Source organism: Pleurodeles waltl, chromosome 9 (genome assembly GCF_031143425.1).
Source record: "Pleurodeles waltl isolate 20211129_DDA chromosome 9, aPleWal1.hap1.20221129, whole genome shotgun sequence".
Classification (NCBI taxonomy): Eukaryota; Metazoa; Chordata; class Amphibia; order Caudata; family Salamandridae; genus Pleurodeles; species Pleurodeles waltl.
The window spans coordinates 70,918,756-70,945,108 of record NC_090448.1 but is presented as its reverse complement, the minus strand read 5'-3'; the positions used below and the strand labels follow the sequence as shown (position 1 = coordinate 70,945,108).

The 26,353-nt window shown below is 47.6% G+C and overlaps 1 protein-coding gene across 1 annotated transcript in view; it reads right to left on the bottom strand.

The window, feature by feature from the left end:
* Window positions 1-26,353, bottom strand: part of LOC138259584 (uncharacterized) — a 120,994-nt gene continuing 94,641 nt past the window's right edge. Inside the window, exons 8-9 of the mRNA XM_069207418.1 lie at window positions 882-965; window positions 1-105 (exon numbers count right to left, since the gene is read on the bottom strand). Of these exons, the coding sequence (XP_069063519.1) occupies window positions 1-105; window positions 882-965 (189 nt within the window). The remainder of the gene's footprint in view (window positions 106-881; window positions 966-26,353) is intronic.

Below are 26,353 nucleotides of genomic sequence, written 5' to 3'. Positions count from 1 at the left end.
TTAGTGATATGAGCAGAATGGAAGCCAGTGGAAGTAAGCCTGAGTCAAATTGCTTAACATGCCTCTTCTGGAACGAGACACGGCTGATCTGCATGTGGATGTTTCCTGTCAGAGGTAAAAAAAAAAATCAATGAGTAGGGATGTGGCCGTGAATAATTATCAGTGGCAGAGATCATAGTAAGGATTTCACCCATCACTTTTTTGTTTTTCCTCAGTGTGATGCCTTAAGTGCAACAGGTATGCCCATACGTGAGTTTCGTGCCCACTGTGCGACTGGACTCAAGCTGCACCTAACTGAAGAAGCCCAAATATGCAAAAAACAGTCTTACGCTGCTTGTGTTGCTGTTCGAAGGGGACCTGACTTGGCACTTCTGGCTGGGCTGTTCCTGTTGAGCAGGATTAAGGCAGATTTGCACATGTCTGGGTCCTGCCTGAAATGGCATGATGGACCAACATGGACTGGGATGTGGCACAGAGTAATTACCAGTGACTGAGATGAATTCAAGCATTCCAGCCATCACTTTATAGTATTCCTCTGTATCCAAGACTTGAAAATCACTTGTGGGGGATTGGGAGGACTGATTATGCAGTGAGCAGCACATCAAAGGTGACTACCCTTTGATGTGGCCTGCTTCAATCTAGACAGAACACACTCCTGTATTATAAAAAACAAGAGGTAAAAATGAGGGGGTCCATGAACGTGGTACGCTTCAAAGTGCAGTCTTACCACTGATGCTGCACACTATTCAAGCTGAGGTAGACTGAGGTCTGTCCCTAAACACATTCCATTCTTCTATCAATTTCAAATCTGTTTAAAAGTGCATTAACACCCCCCTGACTCGCACTATAAAAAATACAATTTGTGAAGCAGGTAAATTTACCTCTCGGTCAATGCAGAGAAATTCAGCTGGTTCTTGAATTATAACCGTGAACTGCCAACGTTCGTCACTTAAAATGTCGCTGTCCTGTGGGTTTGGAATGACAGGTTTACTTCATTTATAACATCAGGTTCTCTAAGATACAATTGTTTTCACAAGATACATAGTAGTAGAGAGACACTGTATAGCTTCATATAGAACAAAGAATCCCATCAATGAATTACAGCATCATGTTGCTATGTGCATGTGACAGTCCTCTGGTTTGTAAATACAGAGTATGTCCTTAGTAGGTAAGCACACAGTATGCATTGCGCCTATCTGCCCTCCACCCTCATCCTATGTGATCACATTGCATCCTTTGATAGTGTTGATCACTCATACTTCTAACAACTAGGTGAAGATTAGGTACCTCTGAAGCTGCACATTCCTAGTGCCCCTTCTCCGCTACCTCAAGATTCTACTCATTGTCTCAGTGCTACGTCAAGTCCCATGATCTCACGCCAAGCCGATAATGACCACAGTCTCTCTCTGCCATTGAATCAATGCTGGATGGCTACAACCCCCTTAACACTTTCGTCCACAAGCCCAAAATGGCATACTAGGGTCTTATCAACTGCTTCCAAAACCATTCTATCTCCCAATATCTTACAACTGACTGTTTTGCCCATTCTCTCCCTGTTGGAATGAAAGTCCCTATTGACTGTCCATCCTGCCTTCGTTGTGTGGATTCTGGCCTCCCTTAAGATATTTTCTGTAGAGTGGCCTTGCTTCAAGACACTCACAAGGGATGCTCCACTGTGATTTTGTTCCTTTATCAGCAGACTGATAGACACTGGAGGAGAATTTAAGGTGTCTCCCCACCCACAATGGTAAGTGGATACTGTCCCATCACCATGAGTTTTTAGATGGCAAGGGTACATAGCGCATGGGTCTTTTTTTAAACTTACCACAAAGGTGTTCATTATAACACTTCATAAAATGTTAGTGATTACAGAAACTCCTGATCACCTTGAGGTGGGACAGTGTTTACATGGGATGGCCATGTACTTGGAACAAAAGAACAACTTCCAGGAACATCTCCTAAAGAATACCTTCCAAGCACTACTAAACGGTAGTTTCCTGTTTAGGATTAAATTAGTGTCACTTCTCTGTCGTTTGGGCAGAAGCTGTGCCTCGGAAATCTTGTAGTAGTTTCATCCTTGTGTTGTTTCTGGATTGTGACCTACATTTAGCCCCAAGGCCTGCTAGAAGCAATCGACAGACCAGACCAGAATAGAGTCCCTTCCTCATGATGTTTGAAATGTGTACAGGATAATACACATCTCTTTAGTCATCTCTGGTCTCTCCCACTGTGCTGAACTGAGACCTGTAGGTAAAGAAGAGACTCCACTCACTCAGGAAGTCCAAAGGTTCAGACTGTATCACCTGCAATTCACATCCCCAGGAAGATGTGACCAGGACTGGTTTTCTAACATTGCCATTCTTGAAGATGTCACACTTTCTAATTGACCGATCCTCTCAATGGTGTCCCCAAAGCTGGTTTAGAACACATCACCTAGCACTACTACTAGTCAAACAAGCATTTGCAATACAATGGGTCTCACATTTGCTTGAGTTAGAGCTATTAGCGTTGCAAATTCCTAACTGGACGTTTCTTGCCACTTAATTTGAAAATAAAAAGTAAAACAGTTGACATAAGCGAGGTGATTCAAAGTGTCATGGCCGCCATGAGCGCAAAGGAGAGACGCAAAAAGAAAAATAAGTTTGCTTGCAGTCAAAAGTATCAGCAATCTAGCAATTACTCATGTAACAGGGGTATTTTGCAAGGATAACAAAACTGCCCCTAGAAGGGACAAACGTAAAGCATTTACCAATGATAAGAAAGGATTTTTGAAAGGCAAGCCCACGAACAAGTGAAAGTGATGGGCGTGTCGTGGGCATGGTGAAAAGCCCACAAGTCTTACAAGAGGTCAAAGCTCTTGCACACTCGACCTAAAAAAGTACTGAATGGAAAGGAAAGCTCTCCATCTGAACCACTGGGCCTTCCTTAGCAGAGCTCCTACATACCTTTCTACATTATTTAGTTCATATTGCCTGACAAGATGCCTGAAGTTGGCCATCCAATACCATTCCACAATGTTCCTATAAGGTTCATGGGAAGAGGTCTTATCACATGTAAGCTGGTCCCATTACAACTCTTTTCCTTGGAAAGAACATCACAATAATATTAAGATTATAGGACAATTCACTGCAGAAAAGTAACCTCTCCAGAAATAATGTTAGCAACCTTCCAGGGTGTGATTCCTTTCTCTCTCACCCTTCCTCTTCCCTTTTTCTGGGGGACTCTCTGCCAACTTTTGGTGGACCTTTCCTCTAGCTCTATCAACAGCTCAGACTCCTACTGTAGCAGTGGAACTGGTCTGCATGGCCATAGTGGGACCCGGTGGATGGACGGGTAGTGCCCATGAGCGTCAATTCGGCAAAGTGCCATGGGTAGCGGAGGTGCCATCATCTGCCATTCAACTTTTACTTTCACTCACACATGCATCCTTACACATACACACACTCGTTCTCACATAAGCACGCTCTCAGCTGCAAGAGCGCCCTCAACATTCATTTATAATCATTTTTTACTTAACTCAACTGCCAGGGAGGGTCATATTCCAGAAAACTGTAATTCATTCTGTATTACACTAATTGTGAATAATAACATATTATTCACTATTAGAGTAATAAAGAATTGACAAAAACAAGAAAAGTGGAGATGCCCTTGTGTGCCTGGGACTCATTTTGCCGTTTCAGAGGCCAGGGATCGAAAAGGCAGTGCCAGGGGCTGTGAGGGGCAAGCCAAAGGTCGCAGCTGTGACCCCTGGCAACCCCTAAATGACCTCCATGGTAGTGCCCTCAATGCCCAGGAGATTTAGGAGCTGGAGAGGAGGTGCATATTGACGCAGATGGCAATGTGGCTGCTGTGATGTGTCATCATGCCTATGGTGACCGCAGTTGCATTTCTCCTACAGTGCCAAGTGATAAAAGTGCCTGGGAACCCCCCTCCGACATAAGAGGACATAAATAGTGCAAATGCAGCTCTCAGGATGGCAGGAAGATTGGCACCCATGCATCACTCCCAGCCAGCTGTAGAGATGCAGAAGCCAGGCCAGAGAGTGTGGCATCAGCAGGGGTCAGCACTGCCATTATGGCTTGTGGCTCACCCCCAAAGAGGTATAGGAGCTTGGGCACTAAACAAAAGGATGAATCACCCTCCAGGCATTGCCAACAGGGGACGACACATTGGGCCCCTTCATCACAGGAGGAAGATAGAAAAGAACATGTTTTCCACCTGCAGAGTCCGATTGGAAAGTAAGAGCGATGGGCCAGTCGGAACTAGTGCCAGGGACAAGATCACAGAAGTTACCTCAGGTGATAGCAGCAAAGGTGCATCAGCCACCGAAGAGACGTGGAAGAAGTGCAGGAGAGGCAACCTTGTGGAGCGCTTCCCTTAGGGCTGAGGTGGCTCACTGGGTGGGCATCAACAAAGGACAATGGTGCCACCCAATCACTAGCACGCTGCAGGTGGGAATGACATGGCCAGCCAGAGACAGAATGCCAGCGGAGATACAAGGGGAGCAACAGAGAAGGCTACAGCTGTGGCAGGGCCCCGGGTCATTCTCCATCAAGAAGGTAGAGTGGAGCAGGGTGTGAGTAGGACAGGGACAACCCAGCAGCGGTGAGATTTTTGTGAAACAGCCAATTGAATATAAGGGCAGAAGGGTTAGGTCAACCCCCTCAGATCCTCACCACAGTGATTACTTACACTGATGATATATTATAAATGAGGAATTTATAAGTTTGCGTATTATATGTAACTGAGGTCTTCAGAGCTTGCATTTTGTAGTCATGGAGACGTGCTGAATTGTTTTTTTCATAACATGAAACCTTTCACATTTCATTTCCAGGAGAATAAAGTCCCACTTGTAAAAAGTCCATTGTTTAACCATAGAAGAACTGTATTTGTTTGACCTTTAATTGGATATAATGCAGGAACACGGTCTGATTTTTACAAAATTGTTACAATTGTCTCGAGTCACACAAAAAGAGGAGATGTTCTCATGACAGACCTGGGAAAATGTTGGACTGTTGCAATCTGAGGTCTGCAAATGATCCTAATTGGATGATTTCCATTTCTCTTCATATGAACTTATCATAGGAGCCAACTGGGACATTTCATGTGGATTAATATGTCACTGCTGATCGAACTTTGCTCAGATGCAGATGTATAGGAGATGCGAAGCAGCCTTGTCTTGGCTTGGGACAGACACTCTCCTGATGCTTGCTGACCAGATGGTTTGCAGATGAAGATTCCTTGAATAATGGATCCTTCGGAGAGGTATCTTCCTATCTGCCATTTTCCCTTTGCCTTTGACATGCCCTTTCCTTTGACTCTCCACCAAGCTGACACCTATTATTTTATTTTTCTTAATTAGTGCCCAGTCGCCTGAGTTCTTCTATTTTCCAAATTATTTTTGTCCTTTTTGTATTTTGTATTTTGCCTGTATTTGTTACTCACCACACATGTATGTCTCTAATTTGGTTAGTCAGAGGGTTGATTGTGTCCAGCAACTGGTTATTGACTTGATTGAATTTGAATTGACTAAATGATTGTGAAATCTGAGCATCATGAGGTTTCTGTGCTTAAGATATTTCTATTGACTTTCTGTATCATTCTTCTTGAATGCTTAGTTTTGTTGATGTTTGTATGCCTGAATTTATTTCATTACCTTGGTCAACCCTTGGTGATTATGGGCCGTATTTATACTTTTTTAGCGCCGCATTTGCGTCGTTTTTTGACGCAAAAACGGCGCAAACTTGCAAAATACCATTGTATTTTGTAGGTTTGTGCCGTTTTGCGTCAAAAAGCGGCGCAAATGCGGCGCTAAAAAAAGTATAAATACGGGCCTATGTATCTCTATAACTTGGTTTCACACATAGTCTACATGACTTTGAGCTTGTGTTTTTATTAAAGCTTTGAACTATATTCCTGATTGGAGTTGTCCTTCCGTGGCCACATTGGTCAAGGTGTCGAAATTATTGGGGTGGTGTTGAAGAAATTGTTTATGGTTCACCACGCATCTTACTGAGTCAAAAGTTTTGTCAACCTCGTTGTGCATTTGATTCTTGAAAAGAAAGAAAAATGCATTCACAGGAGCATCAGATCGTTTGGGGTGATCATTTGCTGAACACCAAAGAAAAAATATGAGTGAATTATTAGGTTGAATTTTTAAACTATTGCACAGGGAGTTTAGGTGCAAAACTTTTAAGGCAGAGAGATAAAGCTGGCCAAAGGTCCAAGAGTACAAGTTAACATAGATACATGGATGGCAGCTTTCACAATGTTTGCCATTACCTTATGTGAAAAGTTCCCAAAGAACATTGTGTGGCATTATGGGAGTACATGGATTTGGTCTGGTCAGCCAGCATAAGTGTTGGTGGGTTTGTGTGGTTTCGGTATGACACAGAATTTTGCAGAAATCTGCAACACCTACAAAACCATGGGGTCACTTGGATAATGGACTCTGGCTCCAATTTATAAAACTGACCAGGTCTCAAACATCTGTTCATATACCTAGTGGCTCACCACTGCCCTACATGGCATTTCCAAGGCATCATACCCCAAGGGGATGAGGGTATGCTCAGGCATGGACCAAGAGAAGCATTGTGGAATGTTAACAAAGGGGCCAGTCACCGATTCCTGTGCCAATTTCATCACGGCTGCTCAAAGTGCAGTGCTACACCCCTTAATGATGTATGCCAAAGACAAGTGCAGCACCAAACTGGCAGTGAGAACTGGGGTGTACTGCGTAAGGACAGCTAGATTGATTAAACTGAAGCCATGAAACATGGCTACTCCAGTACTATGAGAGGGTGGCAGCCGAGTTTCTGTTGGAAGGTTTATTGAGGGATGTAGGAAACCCAACAAAGGACCCAAAAAATGCAGGAGTTCTGATAATCTAGGATCTTGTGAAGACAAAACACAAGTTGTTTCAGAGAAATTGGAGACAGCGGTGGAGGGAGGTAGGATGGCAGGCCTGTTTCAGGAGCCACCAATCCCAGAACTGATAGCCTTGCCACTAGGTATAGGCGCAAAGAATACAGCAAGCAAATGTAGTCCTATTCACCATCTCTTATGGCCAGAAGGAAAATCTATAAACAGCTTCATAGTGCAAAGTGATTGCTCAGTCTACTACGCAGGTATTGACCAGGCAATGGAACTGGTGAGAAAGTGCAATACAGGCTCGGAGATGAGAAAGGTTGACATAAAGTCAGCATACAAAGTCAGCATTTATGCTTCTACCTGTCCACTCCGATGCTTTTCATTTGCTAGGAGTACACTTTCAAGGCCAAAACTATGTTGACAAATCGTTGCCAATGGGGCATACGGTGACCTGTACAGTATTTGAGAAATTCAGCACATTCGTGGACTGGGTGGTGAGGCAAGTGGCTCGACTTAGCAGGAGCTGCACTTTTTGGATTATTTCTTGATAGTGGGCAGAGCGGTAGAAAAGGGCCAATGAAAAAGACTGATGAAGAAGTTGGACTGAATGGATGAACAGTTTGCCATACTACTAGCCGCCAGAAAAGGCAAAGGGCCCATGCCCAAGACTGACATTTCTGGGGATTGATTTGTACTCAGTTGGTGTCACAGTTACCTGACGCAAAATGAATTTTTTGAGCAAACTATTGAAAGAGGAGACTAGTAAGGAAAAGTGTGAGTTAAGGAAACTTCAACAGGCACTTGGACACCTGAACTTCATATGCAGGGCGGTGGCTCCTGGCAGAGCATTCTGTAGACAGCTGACTTTTGCTATGAGGGGTAGGTACAAAACTGCACCACAGGGTGAAAGTGACAGGAAGAGTAAGACAAGATTTACAGATGTGGTTAAAATTCCTAGAACAGTAAAATGGAGTGACATTATGGTTTCAGGATGACCCGTTAACATGGACAATAGAGATCTTCTGTAATGCATGTGGAACAGGGGGGTTCACCGTTTACTGAAATGAGCAGAGATGAGCAGATAAGTGGGCACTGCCATGGACGAACAAGAGACACAGCATAGCCTTTTTAGAATTTTCCCAGTGGTGGTTGTGGTGATATTTTGGGGGAAGGAACTTAAGGAAAAAAAGTGACATTTGTGAATGATAATGCATCAGCAGTGTATGTGATCCACATGATAACTACAAAACATTAATATGTTTCACGCCTTTAGAGAGCTGGTCTAGATATGTTTGAAGTGGAATATTCCGTTTAGATTGATATACATTATATATTTCGACAATGGGGTGGCTGGGGTGTTATCTCGTTCACAGTGGGTAAAGTTCCATGGTTCGGTTAATGAGTCGGATGACAGAAGCATGCAAGAATGAACAAACGAATTATACAATTTATACCACACACAGTTGCCCCAAGGACTGTCCCAGCCCTAAGGGCAAGGAACTAACAATTTTTAAAAACAGCATCATAACGTAAAGAGCCTTGTTTTAAGAAGCTTACAGAACTGAAGTTCCTTGCTGATGCTGCAGAGTTTGAGTGGGAGGCGAGTCCAAGATTGTGCTACCATAAAGGAAGCTCCCCTTTTCCTGATCAGTTTGACTTTAGGAATCACTGCAAGCAAAGCATCTGATGGACGTAGTGCACAAGAGAGTCAATAATATGCAAGTCTGTCTGAAGGTTATTGAAGGCCAGAGCCATAAAGGGCACAATGAGCAAGCACCAAAGCTTTAAACGAGGTCCTTTTCTTAATTGGCAACCAACGCAGGGCACTGAGGTAATGGGAAATATAGTCAAGACGAAAACATTTGAACAACAAGAGGGTTTCCGTGTTTTGAACCTTCTGTAGCCAATTGAGGGCCTGATCTAGAGTTTGGCAGATGGGGTTACTCAGTCACAATTGTGAATGAAATCCCATCTGCCGTACAACTATCCCATTATATTCTATGGGAATCGTAATACGGCAGATGGGATATCGGTTATGTTTGTGACAGAGTAACTCGTCCGCCAAACTCTAAATCAGGCCCTGAGTGATTGAAGTGATTAGACAAGCTGTACCTCGGGACCTGTCGGAGATGGAACTGTGAAAGCTATGTAGCTTGTTGAATGGTCCATTGAGAAGTAAACAAGGAAGACTTGCAGGCTAGAGAGGAACAAGTAGGAGCAATAAGGTGCGAGGTGCAGTGAAAATTCAGGACTGAGGGTGGAGGATAGGTGAATGGAAATGATCATTTTTTAGTGGAGCAGGTTGAGAAATGGTTGGCATGAGTGACAACTGGGGCTGAAACAGTGGGGACTGCATTTCACAGAAAGTGGTTTAGGGGGTACAATCCATGTGGAGGTGAAATGGCTAAGAGGAAACTAGAGGGGTGGTGTTATGTTCTGAAATAGAATTTAGAATGTAACACACATGGCATTCTGACAGCACGTTCGGGACACTGCAGTTTCGTGGTGTCTCCAAAATGAGTCGACGAGAAGGGGGTGTGCTGTCTTCTTTCTTCACTATATCATAAACTCTTCAATTCAACTATTCTCGTCGTGTATTCAAGGATGTGACACGATTTCTGTGGCAACGAGGGAAACGTCATCCACGCAACCAAGACAGCACCAGTACGCCTTTTTAACACAAAGACATCTAAGCATTTTTCGCCGGTGAGTACACAGCACGTCCACAATACTTAATTAATTTTACTAAGCGGCCACAAAAACTACTAATTACCATTTTGGGCAATTACTGTACTTACTTAAGAAGAGCTAGCTCGTGCATCCTCTCATGCACTCTGTTCCACGTCACAACATACATGTGATGACATGATAACGTTTCAAGCTGAGAAACAAGCTCAACCACTTGTAGAAATTAACAATGATGCCAACGGCAGCAATATTTTGGGAAAAATCCATCAACTTATATGAACATACGACAATGACTATCAATAATTGGTTGTTCTTGTTCTCATTTTAATCTACATACAGCACTGACACAGCGACAGGCATGCTATTATCAAACATTGCCTGTTATTGTAAAATTATAACATTTCAACTCAGCGTTAACTAAATTTAATAAAAATCTTAACTCATCTATATTTACTAAAAATTCAGAGCGCAAATTTTCCTTCACCATTTTTAGATGAACCAGGAATTAGGAAATATAAGTGGGTGCATTGTTTCAAAAAGTTTGATAGCTATTTGATTGCCATTGACGGTGACCAATTTCCTGCAAACCGGAAATTAGCACTCCTTTATAATTGCCTGGGTGCCGAAGGTCAATGCACTTTTGATCATCTATCTACTGTTTTGCAAGCTCCTAATACAGAATGGGATATACGAAAGCAGTTACCAGATTTGAGAACCACTTTAAGGATGAATCGAGCATCATTGTGGAGAGACACAGATTATTTACTTGGAAACAATTGCAACACGAGTCAATAAATACACTCTTGGCAGAACTAATGGAATTGGCAGCTACTCGTAACTTTGATGGTGACTTGAACAACTATTTTAGATATCAAATTGATGGCAATTGTCTTGATCAACATATTTAAGAGAAACTATTGTGTTGTCATGATCCGGATTTACAAAAAACATTAGAAATTGCAAGAGGAATCAAAAGATCTATTGAAGCTTCAAAAGACCTGAATGCAGTAAAAGAACATGTAACCACTGAACATATTAATGCAATAACTATTAAAACTAAATCGTTTATTACTACTGAAAAATATTTTAAAAAAGGAGGAACCTATGGTAATTGTTTCCGATGCGGATCTCATAACCATATGGCCAAAGCAAAGATTGCAGTCCATAAATAAGTTGTGCCTTAGATGCATGAAAATAGACACACATGTGCACTTAGGACACTTTACAAAAGTCTGTAGAAACACACAAAGCCTGAGTTTGGTAAAGGAAGAAAGTGCAGTTAACACAGCTGAATTAGTCGATGACTTTGACAGCCGAGTTGTGTTATCAGTTAACATGTTGGAGGCGAATCAAGATCACACTAGTGACCCTAATTGTGACATATGCATTGATAAAGTCAAAGTAAAAGTTAAAGTTGAGTATGGATCACCTATTTCCATTCTCACTGAAACATTATATAAGACTAATTTGGCTTTGTGTTGTTTATCGCCTCCAGATATCCGCACTGTTGCTTTTGGAGGGCACAATATTAAATGATTAGGATTCTTTAAAAATTCTGTTCAATTTCAGGATAGATCGATAATTACGAAAATGTATGTGGCAAGAAAAGGATACAACATATTAGGGTGGAGAGATCAAGGTGCACTCAGAATGATATTGAGATCTGGTACTATTCATCCTATATCTCTGGTAGAACCAACCATGCTGCCTAGCTCTGTGAATTCAATTATTGGGACGCATAAAGTTCTATTTGAAGATCGTCTTGGTCTGGTGAGAGGATTTAACCATGAATTTTTTTTTTTTTAAACGATGCAATTCCTGTAGTGCACGAAGTAAGAAATATTCCTTTGAGTGTGAGGGATCAGTTAAAGGAGCATTTGGACAAGTTGCATTCAGACAGAGTTATTGAATCTGTCAATTCTTATGAGTGGGTCTCTCCAATAGTAGTGGCCAAAAAGAAAAATGGGGAACTAAGACTTTGTGTGGACTTGAGATCCCTCAACAAAAACATTTTGGTAGAATCTTTTCCCTTCCCCAAAATTCGGGAAATGTTAGCACAGTTGGGGAATGCAAAAAAGTTTTTTCTACCATAGTTTAACGTGCAGCGTATCATCAAATTGATTTGTGTACAGAATCTAGACATTTGACCACATTTAACACACCATCTGGTGCATACAGATTTTTATGCTTACCTTTTGGTTTGGCTTCAGCCCCATCAGTGTTTCAGAAGCTCATGTTTGAACTCTTTGGTGGGAATAAGCATGTTTTAGCTTATCAGGACGATATACTTATCTTTACAGAAAATGAGCAAGATCATATAAACATTTTGGACAAGGTTTTGAGTACTCTCGAGAGTCAAAGGTTAACAGTTAAGAAAGAAAAATGTAGCTTTATGACACCTGAAGTAGAATATCTGGGTCATGTTTTATCTACAACTGATATCTAACCCAAGTCACAATTGGTTAATGCAATTAAACTGAGTCCAAAACCACAAGACAAGGATCAGCTCAGATCATTCCTTGGCTTGTGTGAATATTATTCTAGGTTTATCGAAGCTGAGTACATTTGGGGGGCTGAAGAGAATGAAGCGGTCATTGATTTAAAACATCTCATCATTGAGACACCAGAGTTACACCCTTTCATGGATGATGCAAAACCAATTGTAACAGTTGATGCCAGTGGAATTGGGTTGGGGGCTGTTTTGTCACAAGTGGTTGAAGGAAAGGAAAGTACAATAACTTTTGCCTCGAGATGCCTCTCTGATTCGGAACATGATTACACCACAATTGAGCGTGAAGCCTTAGCACGTGTGTGGGCAACAAGGTATTTTCCTGCGTATTTTTGGAGGCAAACGTTTCCCTTAATCACGGAACATAAACCATTGGTGTCACTACTTACCGAAAAGGATTTAAGAAAAGCTAGCCCCAGATTATTTAGATTTCTAGCAAGAATGTACAAGTTCAATTTTGAAGTAAAGCATATTCCAGGAATTAAGAATACTAGGGCAACCTTTGTGTCTAGGTGTCCTTTAAGTAGTCAGGAGGATGAAGATGTATTAGAGGAGGATAAATGTGTAGTAGGAATCAGGAGCGGCTCCTTCGCTATGGTGAAGGAGTGTTGCCCCACTGGCTGTGCCAGAAGCAGAAAAATAAAACGATAGCATTCTATCATTTTATTTTTCTGAGTCTGGCACAGCAGTGCAGGGAGGGGCGGGCTGGGCTATGGGAGGTGGGAGGGGGAAAGAGGGGAGAGTGCACTAGGTGCACATGTGTGTTTAGCCGGCCGTCTGAGGCCGGCCAAACACACATGCGCACTTAGGTTTCTCCAACCCGGCTCCATACAAAGCCGGGTTGGAGAAACTGCACAGACCCCAGGCTTGGGTCTGAGTGGCAGTGACTGCCACTCAGACCAATCCTGATGCTGCTTATATGCTATGTATAGCATGTAGGCAGCGCCGGGATTGCTGGAGAGCCTGTGATGGTGTCCCAGCAGTGAATGCTGGTACACCAGAAGAGGATTGAGGCAGCAGGTGGGGTGTCAGAAAGAGGTAAATTAATTGTTCATTATTTTTTATTGCCTCTCCCTACTCCTTCCACCCCTTCCCCCACCCCTCCCCTTGAGATTTGCAGCCGCCGCAGCTGGTAGGAATGGTTGATGCTATCATTGTGGTTAACAAAACCATTTCCTTGCAAGAATGGGAGGATTGTGTGAGAATGGATAATGCTTTAAACAAGTTAAAAGTATTCATTGTTAAAGGTTGGCCACATGAAAGGTGTAGTGAAGAAGGTATGAAGTCCTTCCACAAAGTTAAGGATAAATTGTCCATAGAGGGTGACTTGGTGTTACGAGGAAATATTCTTATTCCCCTGAACAATCTCAGATACTGGTTAGTGAGTCTAGCACATCGAGGTCATTCTGGCATGACAAGCACAAGGAAAAGGATTTGTGCATTTTATTGGTGGCCAGGGATGGATAATGAGATTAATCTGTGGGTTGGGGAATGTCCAGGTTGCAGTCATGCTGACAAATCTTTGAGAGTTTGTAATACTCCCTTATGCCCTAATGGTCCATGGGAAAAATCAGGTATGGACTTTGTGGTGCCCATGTTGGATATGCCAGTGACGATGAGATATGCCATAATTGTGGTTAATTATCACATTAAATGGGTTGAGTGTAAATTCCTGAGGGAACCTAAAACAGAAACTCATTCAATTCCTTACATCCTTGTTTAACAGAGAAGGGGATTCTCAAACAATTGTCACAGACAATGGAGTGCAGTTAAATCTGGAGTCATGCAGGAATTTCTCGGCATACATGGGATTAAACACCTTACGGTAGCTTTGTATAGTCTGCAAGGAAATGGCATGTTTGAAAGGTTGAATAGAATGTTAAAAGAAAGCATCCAGGTGACAATTGCTGCAAGTAAAGATGTATTTAATACAGTGCATGATAGCTTATGGAGTTATCACAATACCCCATACTCAACCACATGAGTGCCTCCATTTATATTGTTGAGGGGTAAGCATTCATCCTGTGACCTTTGCCCCAAAAGGGTATTATACAAACCGGAAGCAGCCAGTAGATTGCCTACTACAGAGACAGTGAGAGACAAAGTATTAGAGCAAAAGTAAAGTTTTGATGCTCTACACAGAACCAAAGATGCATCTGTCAGTGTGGGGGATTTAGTAAAAATAAAGAGACCTCCAGGGAAAAAAGAGGTATTTCTAAATTTTTCCCTGCCTCTGGAATAGTTAAGGTCTCCAATCATGCCATTATGGTTGAAAATGGTAAATTGTGGAGCAAAAGAAGTGCAGCATTAGTTAAAACATCAACAGGAAATGAAAATATGAAAGATCTTTTGCCCACATAAATTCAGGATGATGTTGCAAATTGGTGGTTGATGGGAAGGTATCAGTAGTAGGAAGGAGCGTGTGCAAGGAAATAATCCAAGCTGTAATCCAGGAGGGGAGGGCATAACTGATGCTACCTTCCCCGAATGCTGGAAACACGCCGAAGTCAACGCCCTACTAAAGAAACCTACGGCTGACCCGAGCGACCTGAAAAACTTCCGCCCCATCTCTCTCCTGCCTTTCCCAGCCAAGGTAATAGAGAAGACCGTCAACAAACAGCTGACCATCTTCCTGGAAGACAACAACCTGCTCGACCCTTCACAAACCGGATTCCGAACCAATCACAGCACGGAAACCGCCCTCATCTCAGTCACAGACGACATCAGAACCCTGATGGACAACGGTGAAACAGTCGCCCTCATTCTCCTCGACCTCTCGGCTGCCTTCGACACCGTCTGTCACCGCACCCTAATCACCCGCCTCCGCTCCACCGGGATCCAAGGCCAGGCCCTGGACTGGATCGCCTCCTTCCTCTCAAACCGTTCCCAAAGAGTTTACCTCCTTCCGTTTCGCTCAGAACCCACCGAGATCATCTGCGGCGTACCTCAAGGCTCATCTCTCAGCCCGACACTCTTCAATGTCTACATGAGCCCCCTCGCCAACATCGTACGCAAGCACGACATCATCATCACCTCCTACGCCGACGACACCCAACTTATACTCTCCCTCACCAAGGACCCCGCCAGCGCCAAGACCAACCTACAAGAGGGTATGAAGGACGTCGCAGATTGGATGAAGCTCAGCCGCCTAAAGCTGAACTCTGAAAAAATGGAAGTCCTCATCCTCGGCAACACCCCGTCCGCCTGGGACGACTCCTGGCGGCCCACGGCCCTCGGCACCGCACCGACCCCCACAGACCACGCCCGCAACCTCGGCTTCATCTTGGACCCTCTTCTCACCATGACCAAGCAAGTCAACGCCGTGTCCTCCGCCTGCTTCCTCACCCTCCGCATGCTCCGCAAGATCTTCCGCTGGATCCCCGCCGACACTAGAAAAACCGTGACCCACGCCCTCGTCACGAGCCGCCTGGACTACGGCAACACCCTCTACGCTGGGACCACAGCCAAACTCCAAAATCGCCTGCAACGCATTCAAAACACCTCGGCCCGCCTCTTCCTCGACGTACCCCGCAACAGCCACATCTCCGCACACCTGAGACACCTGCATTGGCTCCCAGTCAGCAAAAGGATCACCTTTCGACTTCTCACCCACACACACAAAGCCCTCCACAACAAGGGACCGGAATACCTCAACCGACGCCTCAGCTTCTCCGTCCCCACCCGCCTCCTCCGTTCCTCTGGCCTCGCGCTCGCTGCCGTCCCTCGCATCCGCCGCTCCACGGCGGGTGGGAGATCTTTCTCCTTCCTGGCGGCCAAGACCTGGAACTCCCTCCCCACCAGCCTCAGGACCACCCAGGACCACTCCGTTTTCCGGAGACTCCTAAAAACCTGGCTTTTCGAGCAGCAGTAACCCCCTCTTTCCCCTAGCGCCTTGAGACCCGCACGGGTGAGTAGCGCGCTTTATAAATGTTAATGATTTGATTTGATTTGATGGTGATACCTTGCACAGTAACACATTCACAATCTTAAGAGGTGGGTACTCTGGGTACTCTGGAGGGTCATACATTAGGAATCCGGTAAAATAAACTTCTGGGTCTGAGCTTCCTGATGACGACAACAGGAAAATCTGCAGGAGAAATACTGTGTTACCTAAATATTTAAAAGACTATGGTGGTCATTACAACCCTGGCGGACGGTGTTAAAGCGGCAGTAAGACCGCCAACAGGCTGGCAGTAAAAGAATTGCAATTACGACGTGGCGGAAACCACCAAAAAAGAGAGCTACTTTAACACTGAGACCGCCAGGCCGGTACAAACAAACAGCGCGGCGGTCACCGCCATCAGACAGGCGGGAGACAATGTACCGCCCACACTATTATGACAGGCCAATCCGCCGCCTTTTCCGGGGCGGATTCAGCGCGGATAAAAACACGGCGGAAACAGGAATTTCGAAGGGAAAACGCTCACCTCTACACACCACACGAGGAACGAGGACACCATGGAACCGGAACTCCAAATTCTACCTGTGATAGTCTTCCTGCTCCTCTACCAGGAGCACGAACGCTGGCGCCGAAGACCACAGTGAGTACTGCACCTACGACACAGGGGAGGGGGGAGGCAAAAAACAGGGGGACACACATGCAACACCCCCACCCTCACCCACTACAACACACACACTAATACATGTTGATACATTACAGTTACACCCCCCAAACCCCCGGAAGAATGCAAAGACAAAATGAAATGATTGTAACGATTGTAATCTATTAAAATCCAGTACTCCAAAATATATATACACTATAAACAAATATATACACCAATAATACAAGTCCAGGTATTGCACCATTTATAGTCCGTGGACCACTGGGCCCAAAATGCATGGGCGAGGCCCACACTCGATACCCGATCAAAACAGAGAGAACACTGCAGGGGCATCAGATAGAAATACTACAGGCACCTCAGGGGGAAGGGAAGGGGGGGCACCTCAGCCGGATGAGTGCACGACGCCAGATCCACGAGGGGGCTCAATGCCCACTGATCTATCCTGGGGAGTGCAAAGCCACAGTCTCTCAAGTCTACAGTGAGTGGTTTGCCCACTGTTCAATCCTGGGGAGTGCAAAGCCACAGTCTCTCAAGTCTCCACAGTGGGTGGTTTGCCCACTGTAACATCCTGGGGAGTGCAAAGCCACAGTCTCTCAAGTGGTTCAGCGGTGCTTGAGTTGGCGGTGCCCGGTTCAGCAGTGCTTGAGTTGGCGGTGCCCTGTTCAGCGGTGCTTGTGCTGGCGGTCCTTCATGGCCCAGCGGTGCTTGTGCTGGCAGTCCTTCATGGCCCAGCGGTGCTTGTGCTGGCGATCCTTCATGGCCCAGCGGTGCTTGTGCTGGCGGTCCTTCATGTCCCAGCGGTGCTTGTGCTGGCAGTCCTTCATGGCCCAGCGGAGCTGGGGCTGGCGGTCCTTCATGGATCAGCTGGGCTGGGGCTGGCGGTGCTTTCCTGGGCAGCTGGGCTGGCGGTGCCCTCCTGGGCATCTGGGCTGGAGCTGGCGGTGGCCTCCTGGGCAGCTGGGCTGGGGCTGGGGCTGGCGGTGGCCTCCTGGGCAGCTGGGCTGGGGCTGGAGGTGGCCTCCTGGACAGCGGGGATGATGGCGGTCTTCTCCACCATGCAGCTCTTCCCAGACTTGCCGGGTTTCTTGTGGCCCTTCCCCACCTTGGGAGGTGTCACAGCTGACTCCACACTCCCACCGGGACCCCTGGGAGCGGCTTTGGTGGCTGGAGTCTTCCTCCTCTCCCGCCGGGCACTGGCCAACTTCTGATGCTTCACAGGTGGGGCACTGGCTGTCCTGGTGGCCGGTGCACTCCACATACCAGTGACTACAGGCACCACTGGTCCCGGAGATGTTGTGGCTGAGGTGCTACTTCGGGACCTATGAGATGGACGGGGTGGGGGAGGTGTGGGAAAAAGGTCAAGGCTGGACATGAAATATTTCTTGGACACACTGGGACGGGTAGCTGGAGGGGGTTTGGGAGTGGAGGAAGAGGTGGTGGTAGTAGGAGGTGTACGTTTGGTGACTTTGGGTGCAGGTGCATGCGCTGGAGGCTGTCGTGAGGTGGATGGCTGTTGGGTGGGTGTGTGGCTACGTTTGTGTATCTTGGGAGGGGGCGTCACAGACACACTGGGAGAGGACACAGGGGACTTGTGAATGGTAGTGGGGGTGGTGACTGCACGTGAGCGGGGTGTGCTGGTGGGTGTGCTGGTGAGGGACGTAGTGGCTGTAGAGGTAGTGCATGCAGGTGTGAGTGTAGACGAGACTGGGAGGGATGAGGGAGACGACGAGGAAGGGTACACAGTGGAGGCAGTGGATGTTGGTGTGTCTGCATGTGTGTGTTGCTTGCGTGAGTGCCTGTGGGATGTGTGGTGCTTATGTTTGCCTGAGCTTCCCTTGTGTGTTGACATGTGTGCATGCTGGTCTGATGGTGTGCTTGGGATAGGCAGAGGTACAGGGGATTGGGTCTGGGTGGAGGAAGTTGGAGGGGGGAGGCTAGAGATGGGGACAATGGCTGCCATCAGTGCTGAGGCCAGAGTTTGAAAAGCTTGGTGAAGGGCCGCCTGACCAGAATGAATGCCCTCCAGGTATTCATTAGTTTGTTGCAACTGCCTTCCCACACCCTGGATGGCATTCAAAATGGTAGACTGCCCAACAGTCAGAGACCTGAGGAGGTCAATGGCCTCCTCACTGAGGGCAGCAGGGGTGACTGGGGCAGGGCCTGAGGTGCCTGGGGCGAAGGTGATGCCCACCCTCCTGGGTGAGCGGGCACGGGGCCAAGGCAGAGGGGCTGCTGGGAGGGCAGTGCTGGTAGGGGGGCTGGCAGCTGTACCTGTAGATGCGGGGGGCACAGATGTTGCCGCCACCACAAGGGAGCTCCAATCAGAGGACGTGTCCGTGTCGCTGGTGTCAGCTCCTGTCCCCGCTGTGAAGCTCCCATCGCCCTCTGTCCCACTGGTGAATTCTGAGTCCGTAGTCTCGCCCTCCAGGGCCATGTGGGATGCAGCTCCCTCGTGCTCCGGTGCCACTGCTCCTCCGCCTGATGAAGCTAATGTACACAAGAACAGGGAGACCACAAAAAGGGGGGGGGGGACAGAAGAAAGACATGTTGAGTGCATGGATTACCGCTACCGTTGGCGGACAAGACAGACACAGAAGCCCCCTGCACTACGCCGCGCTCTTGGGCTCCACTGTTCAATTCCTGGGAAATGGCCTACAAGGCTATGGACGACATCTGCACACATAGATGACACAGGGTCATGAATAGCTGTACTTGGCAGTCTACAGAGGTGGGGTGGGGTGCCACATGGCCTGCCTTACGGAGGGGCCATGCCTACGGAAACCCACAGCCCTCCTCCCCCACCCAGACAACTCCACTGCGTGCAAAGTCAGCAGAATGAGAGTGTACTCACCCCCTTGTGTCTGCTATGATGCCCTCAAGTGCCCATCCAACTCCGGGTAGGCCACCACCAGGATCCTGAACATCAGGGGGGTCATGGTGCGATGGGCACCCCTCCCACGTTGGGAGGCCATCCCCAGCTGAGCCTCCGCCGTCTTCTTGCTCCAGCGGCGAATGTCCTCCTATCTTTTCCGGCAGTGGGTGCTCCGTCTGTGGTAGACCCCCAGGGTCCGGACATCCTTGGCGATGGCACGCAAAATATCTTTCTTCTGGTGGGCGCTGACCTACATGAAATGTACAGGGGAAGAAGAGAAGTCATTACCAACTGCACCGTCAAAGTGATTGTTCCCCATCCCTACCCTTGCCATGTGGCACATGCATTCACCGTCTTTCATGCACGCAGCACTCTGCCCCCTTCCTTCTTACATGCAGCCCCCTCCACACAGGCATAGCCCATACAACATGCTCCCCATGTACTTACCTGTTTGTCTTGAGGACTGTAGAGTAGCGTGTACTGGGGGAGGACCCCATCCACGAGCTTCTCCAACTCCTCCGATGTGAAGGCAGGGGCACTTTCCCCAGACACTCGAGCCATTGTCTCTTCCAGACCGAGGTCACAGCAGCACTTGCAATGTAGGTCCTCTCCTGTCGAAGATCAGGTATAGAGTGATTGAACAGATAGAAAATGGCGGTCACGTCCGCGGAGGTGCGTACCGTCACCGCCGGCGTACATGGTCATTGGCTCCTGGGACCCATAGGGTCCAATGTTAACCAATGCAGCATTGTGCCTACTGCGACGATGTACAACGCCAGCGCAGTTACCTCACATCCCATTGTCCCACTTTACAGGTCAGGCAGCCGCCATTTCAGGGGCCCACATGGCTTCATTTTCAACTGCGTCACACATACCTAGGCCTAGTCTCAACACACATACAGGCCATCTTTTGTGTATGATTGGTGTTCTGTGTAAACTGTGGGTACGTACCTCTGAGTTCTTTGACTCTGTGCTTGCTGTTGTCCTTCATAGGCACCGTCCGCTGGGACATGTGAGGAGATGGCTGCATCCTCCGGTGTACCGACCGTTGGTGGACCTGTCGACAATGGAGGAGCGACATTTGATAATCACCTACAGGCTTGACCGTGCCACAATCCAGGAACTGTGTACCCAGTTGGAGCCAGACCTGATGTCAGCAATCCGCCATCCCAAAGGAATCCCCCCTCAAGTGCAGGTGCTGTCAGTGCTCCATTTCCTTGCAAGTGGCTCTTTTCAAACAACTGTGGCCATAGCATCAGGGATGTCCCAGCCTATGTTTTCCAACGTATTGTCCAGAGTGTTGTCTGCCCTTCTGAAACACATGCGGAGCTACATCGTTTTCCCTCAGGTGGCAGATTTGCCTACAGTGAAAGGTGATTTCTATGCCCTGGGACATATCCCCAACATCATAGGTGCCATTGATGGGACACATGTGGCTTTGGTACCGCCGCAGGAGTGAACAGATGTACAGAAACCGGAAGAGTTATCATTCTATGAATGTCCAGATGGTATGTTTGGCAGACCAGTACATCTCCCATGTGAATGCCATGTTCCCTGGCTCAGTGCATGACGCCTACATCCTGTGGAATAGCAGCATCCCTTATGTGATGGGTCAACTCCAGAGGCACCGTGTGTGGCTATTAGGTGAGCACCTGGAAGCAAGTTAGTGGGAATGGTTGTCTGGGTCTGGGGTTATCCCTCCAGGTTAGTGTGTGTCTAACAGTTGCCCTTCACCATTTGCAGGTGACTCTGGTTACCCCAACCTGTCATGGCTACTGACCCCAGTGAGGAATCCCAGGACCAGGTCAGAGGAACGCTACAATGAGGCCCATGGACGAACTAGGAGGGTGATCGAGCGGACCTTCGGCCTCCTGAAGGTCAGGTTCAGGTGCCTCCATATGACAGGTGGATCCCTATTCTACTCACCAAAGAAGGTGTGCCAGATCATCGTGGCCTGCTGTATGCTTCACAACTTGGCTTTGCGACGACAGGTGCCTTTTCTGCAGGAGGATGGTCCAGATGGCGGTGTTGTGGCAGCTGTGGAGCCTGTGGACAGTGATGAGGAGGAAGCAGAGGAAGAAGACATGCACAACAGGGACTCAGTGATCCAGCAATATTTCCAGTGAAACACAGGTAAGAATACAATCCTGCCTACTACATGTACTTTTACACTACTACCTCTCTCCTGTCTGTCGTTTTCACCCAGTGTATGGTCACTGAGTTGTCACTTTCCCTTACGGTTTCACAGATGTGGGTCCCACTGTGTGACATCTGCTTAAATTCCTCATGGACTAGAGCTGTGTGACATAGGTATGTTGACATTACTATTTCAAATACATATTGTCATTGTAATTGCTAATACACTATTTTGAAATCACAGACAGACTCCAGATCATTTTGTGCTTTAGGTGTGTTTATTTAAATGCAAAATATTGGAGGGGGTAGTGAAATGGTGAGAGGTGATGGCGGAGGAGTGTCCATGGCAGAGTCCAGTCTATTAGTCTCACAGGTGCATTGCCCATATGGGCATAAGAAGTGGAGCTGGGGCAGTTTAATTATGGACAGGGTGACAAAGTGGGACAGTAGGATGACAATCAGGGTGGTCTCATTTCTTGGCAGGGGTCTTGGCATTGTTCTCTGTCTTGTTCCTGGATCTCAGGGACCGTTTGCAGTGTGGTTCTCCCTCTGCAGGGGCTGGGGTGCTGGTGTGGAGGTCCTGTGGCGGGGCGTCCTGTCCACTAGCGCCGGCAGAGGTGGTGGGCAGTTTATCGTCCATGCTAGTGTCAGGGACCCCTTGTAGTGCCACAGTGTCCCTCCTGGTGTTGAGTACTTCCTTCAGCACCCCTACGATGGTGCCCAGGGTGGAGCTGATGGCTCTGAGTTCCTCCTGCATGCGCTGGGTCTCCTGAAACTTGGCCAGTACCGTTGCCATCGTCTCCTCGGAGTGGTGGTATGCTCCCATAATGGAGGAGAGGGCCTCGTGGAGAGTGGGTTCCCTTGGCCTGTCCGCCCCCTGTCGCATGGCAGCCCTCCCAGTTTCCCTGTGTTCCAGTGCCTCCGTCCCCTGGACCGTGTGCCCACTGTCACTGCCCCCAGGTCCCTGTTGTTGTTGGGGTGGTGGGTTATCCTGGGTTCCCTGTAGTGGTGGAAACACAGCATATTGACGTGTCCTGGGGACGGAGGTATGGGCCCGCTGGGTGGGTGCTGTGCTGGTGTTTCCAGAGGGGGGAAGGTCTGTGGTGGCCTGTGCCTGTGTGAGGGGAACCGCCTGTCCCGAGGTCCCCGATGGTCCGGGCTGGTCATCTAGTTCCAGTTGGACAGAGGTGCTGTCATCACTGTGGGCCTCTTCTGTTGGTGGTGTGGACATGTGTGGACCCTCCTGTCCGGTGACGTTGGGTAGGGGTCCTGCAGAGGTATAAAAGGATGTTTGTTAAATCTGTGTGTGTAATGGTGTGCAATGGGTGGGTGACCGTGTACCCCAGTGCTAGCATTCCTGTGTGGGAGCTTGTGTGATGGTGGTTTAGGGGGGTGTATGGGTATGTGCAGTGGCCATGCTTTGGTCATGGGTGTCCATGCTTTGTAGTTGCATGCATGGCTTGGTGTTGGGATGTGTGGTTTGTGATGTTGGGACATTTGTGAGGAGTTGGGGTGCTGGGGGTGAGGGTGAGGGTGGGGGTATGTGATAGCATGCAGGTAGGGTGGGGGATGTAAAAGTAAAGCTTTGACTTACCAGAGTCCATTCCTCCAGCTACTCCTGCGAGGCCCTCAGGATGCAGAATCGCCAAGACCTGCTTCTCCCATGTTGTTAGTTGTGGGGGAGGAGGTGGGGCTCCACCGCCAGTCCGCTGAACCGCCAGGTGGTGTCTTGAGACCACGGAACGCACCTTCACCCCGTAGGTCGTTCCACCTCTTCCTGATGTCCTCCCGATTTCTTGGGTGTTGTCCCACTGCGTTGACCCTGTCCACTATTCTGCGCCATAGCTCCATCTTCCTAGCTATGGAGGTGTGCTGCACCTGTGCTCCGAATAGCTGTGGCTCTACCCGGACGATTTCCTTCACCATGACGGGAAACATCCTTTTTTACTACTTTTTTTTCCCGAAAGTCGTGGTTAACGAAAGCGCAACAACGCTTTTTTTAACCACGACTCCGGTTTTTTGTGCCTTAACTACGAATGTTCTGAACAACGAACATGCGTGGTTAAGGTACAAAGAAGGGAGTTGGCGAAGGTAAGTGGTGGGTTTAGGTTTTGGGGAGGGGGTGGGGGGTCAGGGGTTTTTTGGTTTTGGGGTGGGGTTGGGAGGGTGGGGCGTTTTTGGTTTTGGGGAGTGGGTGGGGGGTCAGGGGGTTTTAGGTTTTAGGGTGGGGTTGGGGGGGTAGGGCGTTTTTCGTTTTGGGGAGGGGGTGGGGGGTCAGGGGGTTTTAGGTTTTAGGGTGGGGTTGGGAGGGTGGGGCGTTTTTGGTTTTGGGGAGTGGGTGGGGGGTCAGGGGGTTTTAGGTTTTAGGGTGGGGTTGGGAGGGTGGGGTGTTTTTGGTTTTGGGGAGTGGGTGGGGGTCAGGGGGTTTGAGGTTTTGGGGTGGGGTTGGGGGGGTGGGGTAAGGGATGTAGGGTGAATGGTGCCTATTGCTAATGATTTCATCAGGAATGCCTTTACAACGAAATATCGTTGTTAAGGCATTCGTGGTAAAATCATTAGTAGTAAGGACGAGGTTGGTGTTCCGACCTCGTTGTTAAGGTTAGTAGTTGTTTTTAATTCGGTGTTCCATCATATAATCCACCATGACACTGAGCTCCTCCTCCAAGAACCTGGGGTGTCTTTGCCGTGCCATTGGGTGGTATCGGGGTAAGTGTGGTGATATGTAGTGGTGTGTTGTGTGAGGTGCATGGAAGTTGTGTGGGTGATGGTGTTGTGTGCCTGTGGATGCTGTTGTTCTTGCTGGTGGTGTCTCTCTGGCCTTCTTTCTGAATTTGTTGTCATGGGTGATGTGGGTGTGTGTTTTATATTGTATTGAGTGTGTGGGAGTGGTATGTGTATGTGTATCAGGTGTGTGCATTTCGAATTGACAAATGTGGCTGCGTTTTGTAAGAGTGTGTGTATTTTGAGCGCGGCGGTGTGTACCGCCAATGGAATACCGCGGATGAAAGACCGCCGCGTGGATTCATGTGTCGTGATAGTGTGGGCGTATTTCTGTTGGCGTGACGGTGGATGATTTGTTTTCGCCAGTTTATCACTGACCTTTGGTGTGGCAGACTTGTGTGGGTGTCTGAATTTTGTCGGATTCAGAGATGTGGGTCATAATAGCTGTGGCGGAATTCCACGCCCGCGGCGGTGTGTTGGCGGTCTTCTGCACGGTGGTAAGCGGCTTTTACCACCAATGTTGTAATGACCGCCTATGTACTGAATTAATGTGTGTTGCATGAACGTTTTATTGATTTCTGAAGTTACTCAGGGATACATATTAAGTTTAAAATGTTGTTACCAATTGCATTGTTGTAATGTTTTTATAATTATCTGTTTCATTATAATGTTTGCTGTATTCTTTTATTGTTGTTTATTAGTTTGCTTCACCTCATGGTGGTTGAAGGGGAATGATGTTATGTTTGAAATAGAATTTAGAATGTACACACATGGCATTCCAATGGCGCATTCTGGACACAGCAGTATTGTGGTGTCTCCGGAACAAGTTGACGCGAAGATCATGTGCTGTCTTCTTTCTGCCCTATGTAATAAACTTTTCAATACAACTATTCTCTTCATATATTCAAGGATGCAACAGGTGGTCCAGAGAAAACAGGAGAATTCTGGAAACCTGTCACAGTGGAGATTTTGAGGGCTTTGTTGGCCGAGGCGAGACTTCCATGCTCATCTACCTGGGCACGAATGTTGTTTGGGGTCATATTTAGGGTATTATTCATTGGGGACCTTAAGGAAATGCCTCCTTGGCATGGTTACCCCCTGACATTATGCCTTTGCTGATGCCAAGTTATGATTTGAAAGTGTGCTGAGGCATGCTAACCAGGCCCCAGCACCAGTGTTCTTTCCCTAAAACTGTACCTTTGTCTCCACAGTTGGTACACCCTGGCATCCAGGTAAGTCCCTTGTAACTGGTACCCCTGGTACCAAGGGCCCTGATGCCAGGGAAGGTCTCTAAGGGCTGCAGCATGTCTTATGCCACCCTGGGAACCCCTCACTCAGCACATGCACACTGCTTGCCAGCTTGTGTGTGCTGATGGGGAGAAAATGACCAAGTCGACATGGCACTCCCCTCATGGTGCCACGCCAACCTCACACTGCCTATGGCATAGATAAGTCACCCCTCTAGCAGGCTTTACAGCCCTAAGGCAGGGTGCACTATACCACAGGTGAGGGCATAGGTGCATGAGCACTATGCCCCTACAGTGTCTAAGCAAAACCTTAGACATTGTAAGTGCAGGGTAGCCATAAGAGTATATGGTCTGGGAGTCTGTCATACACGAACTCCACAGCACCATAATGGCTACACTGAAAACTGGGAAGTTTGGTATCAAACTTCTCAGCACAATAAATGCACACTGATGCCAGTGTACATTTTATTGTGAAATACACCCAGAGGGCATCTTAGAGATGCTTCCTGAAAACATACCCGACTTCCAGTGTGGGCTGACTACTTTTGCCAGCCTGCCACACACCAGACATGTTGCTGGCCACAAGGGGAGAGTGCCTTTGTCACTCTGTGGCTAGTAACAAAGCCTGTACTGGGTGGAGGTGCTTCTCAACTCCCGCTGCAGGAACTGTAACACCTGGCGGTGAGCCTCAAAGGCTCACCCCCTTTGTTACAGCGCCACAGGGCATCCCAGCTAGTGGAGATGCCCG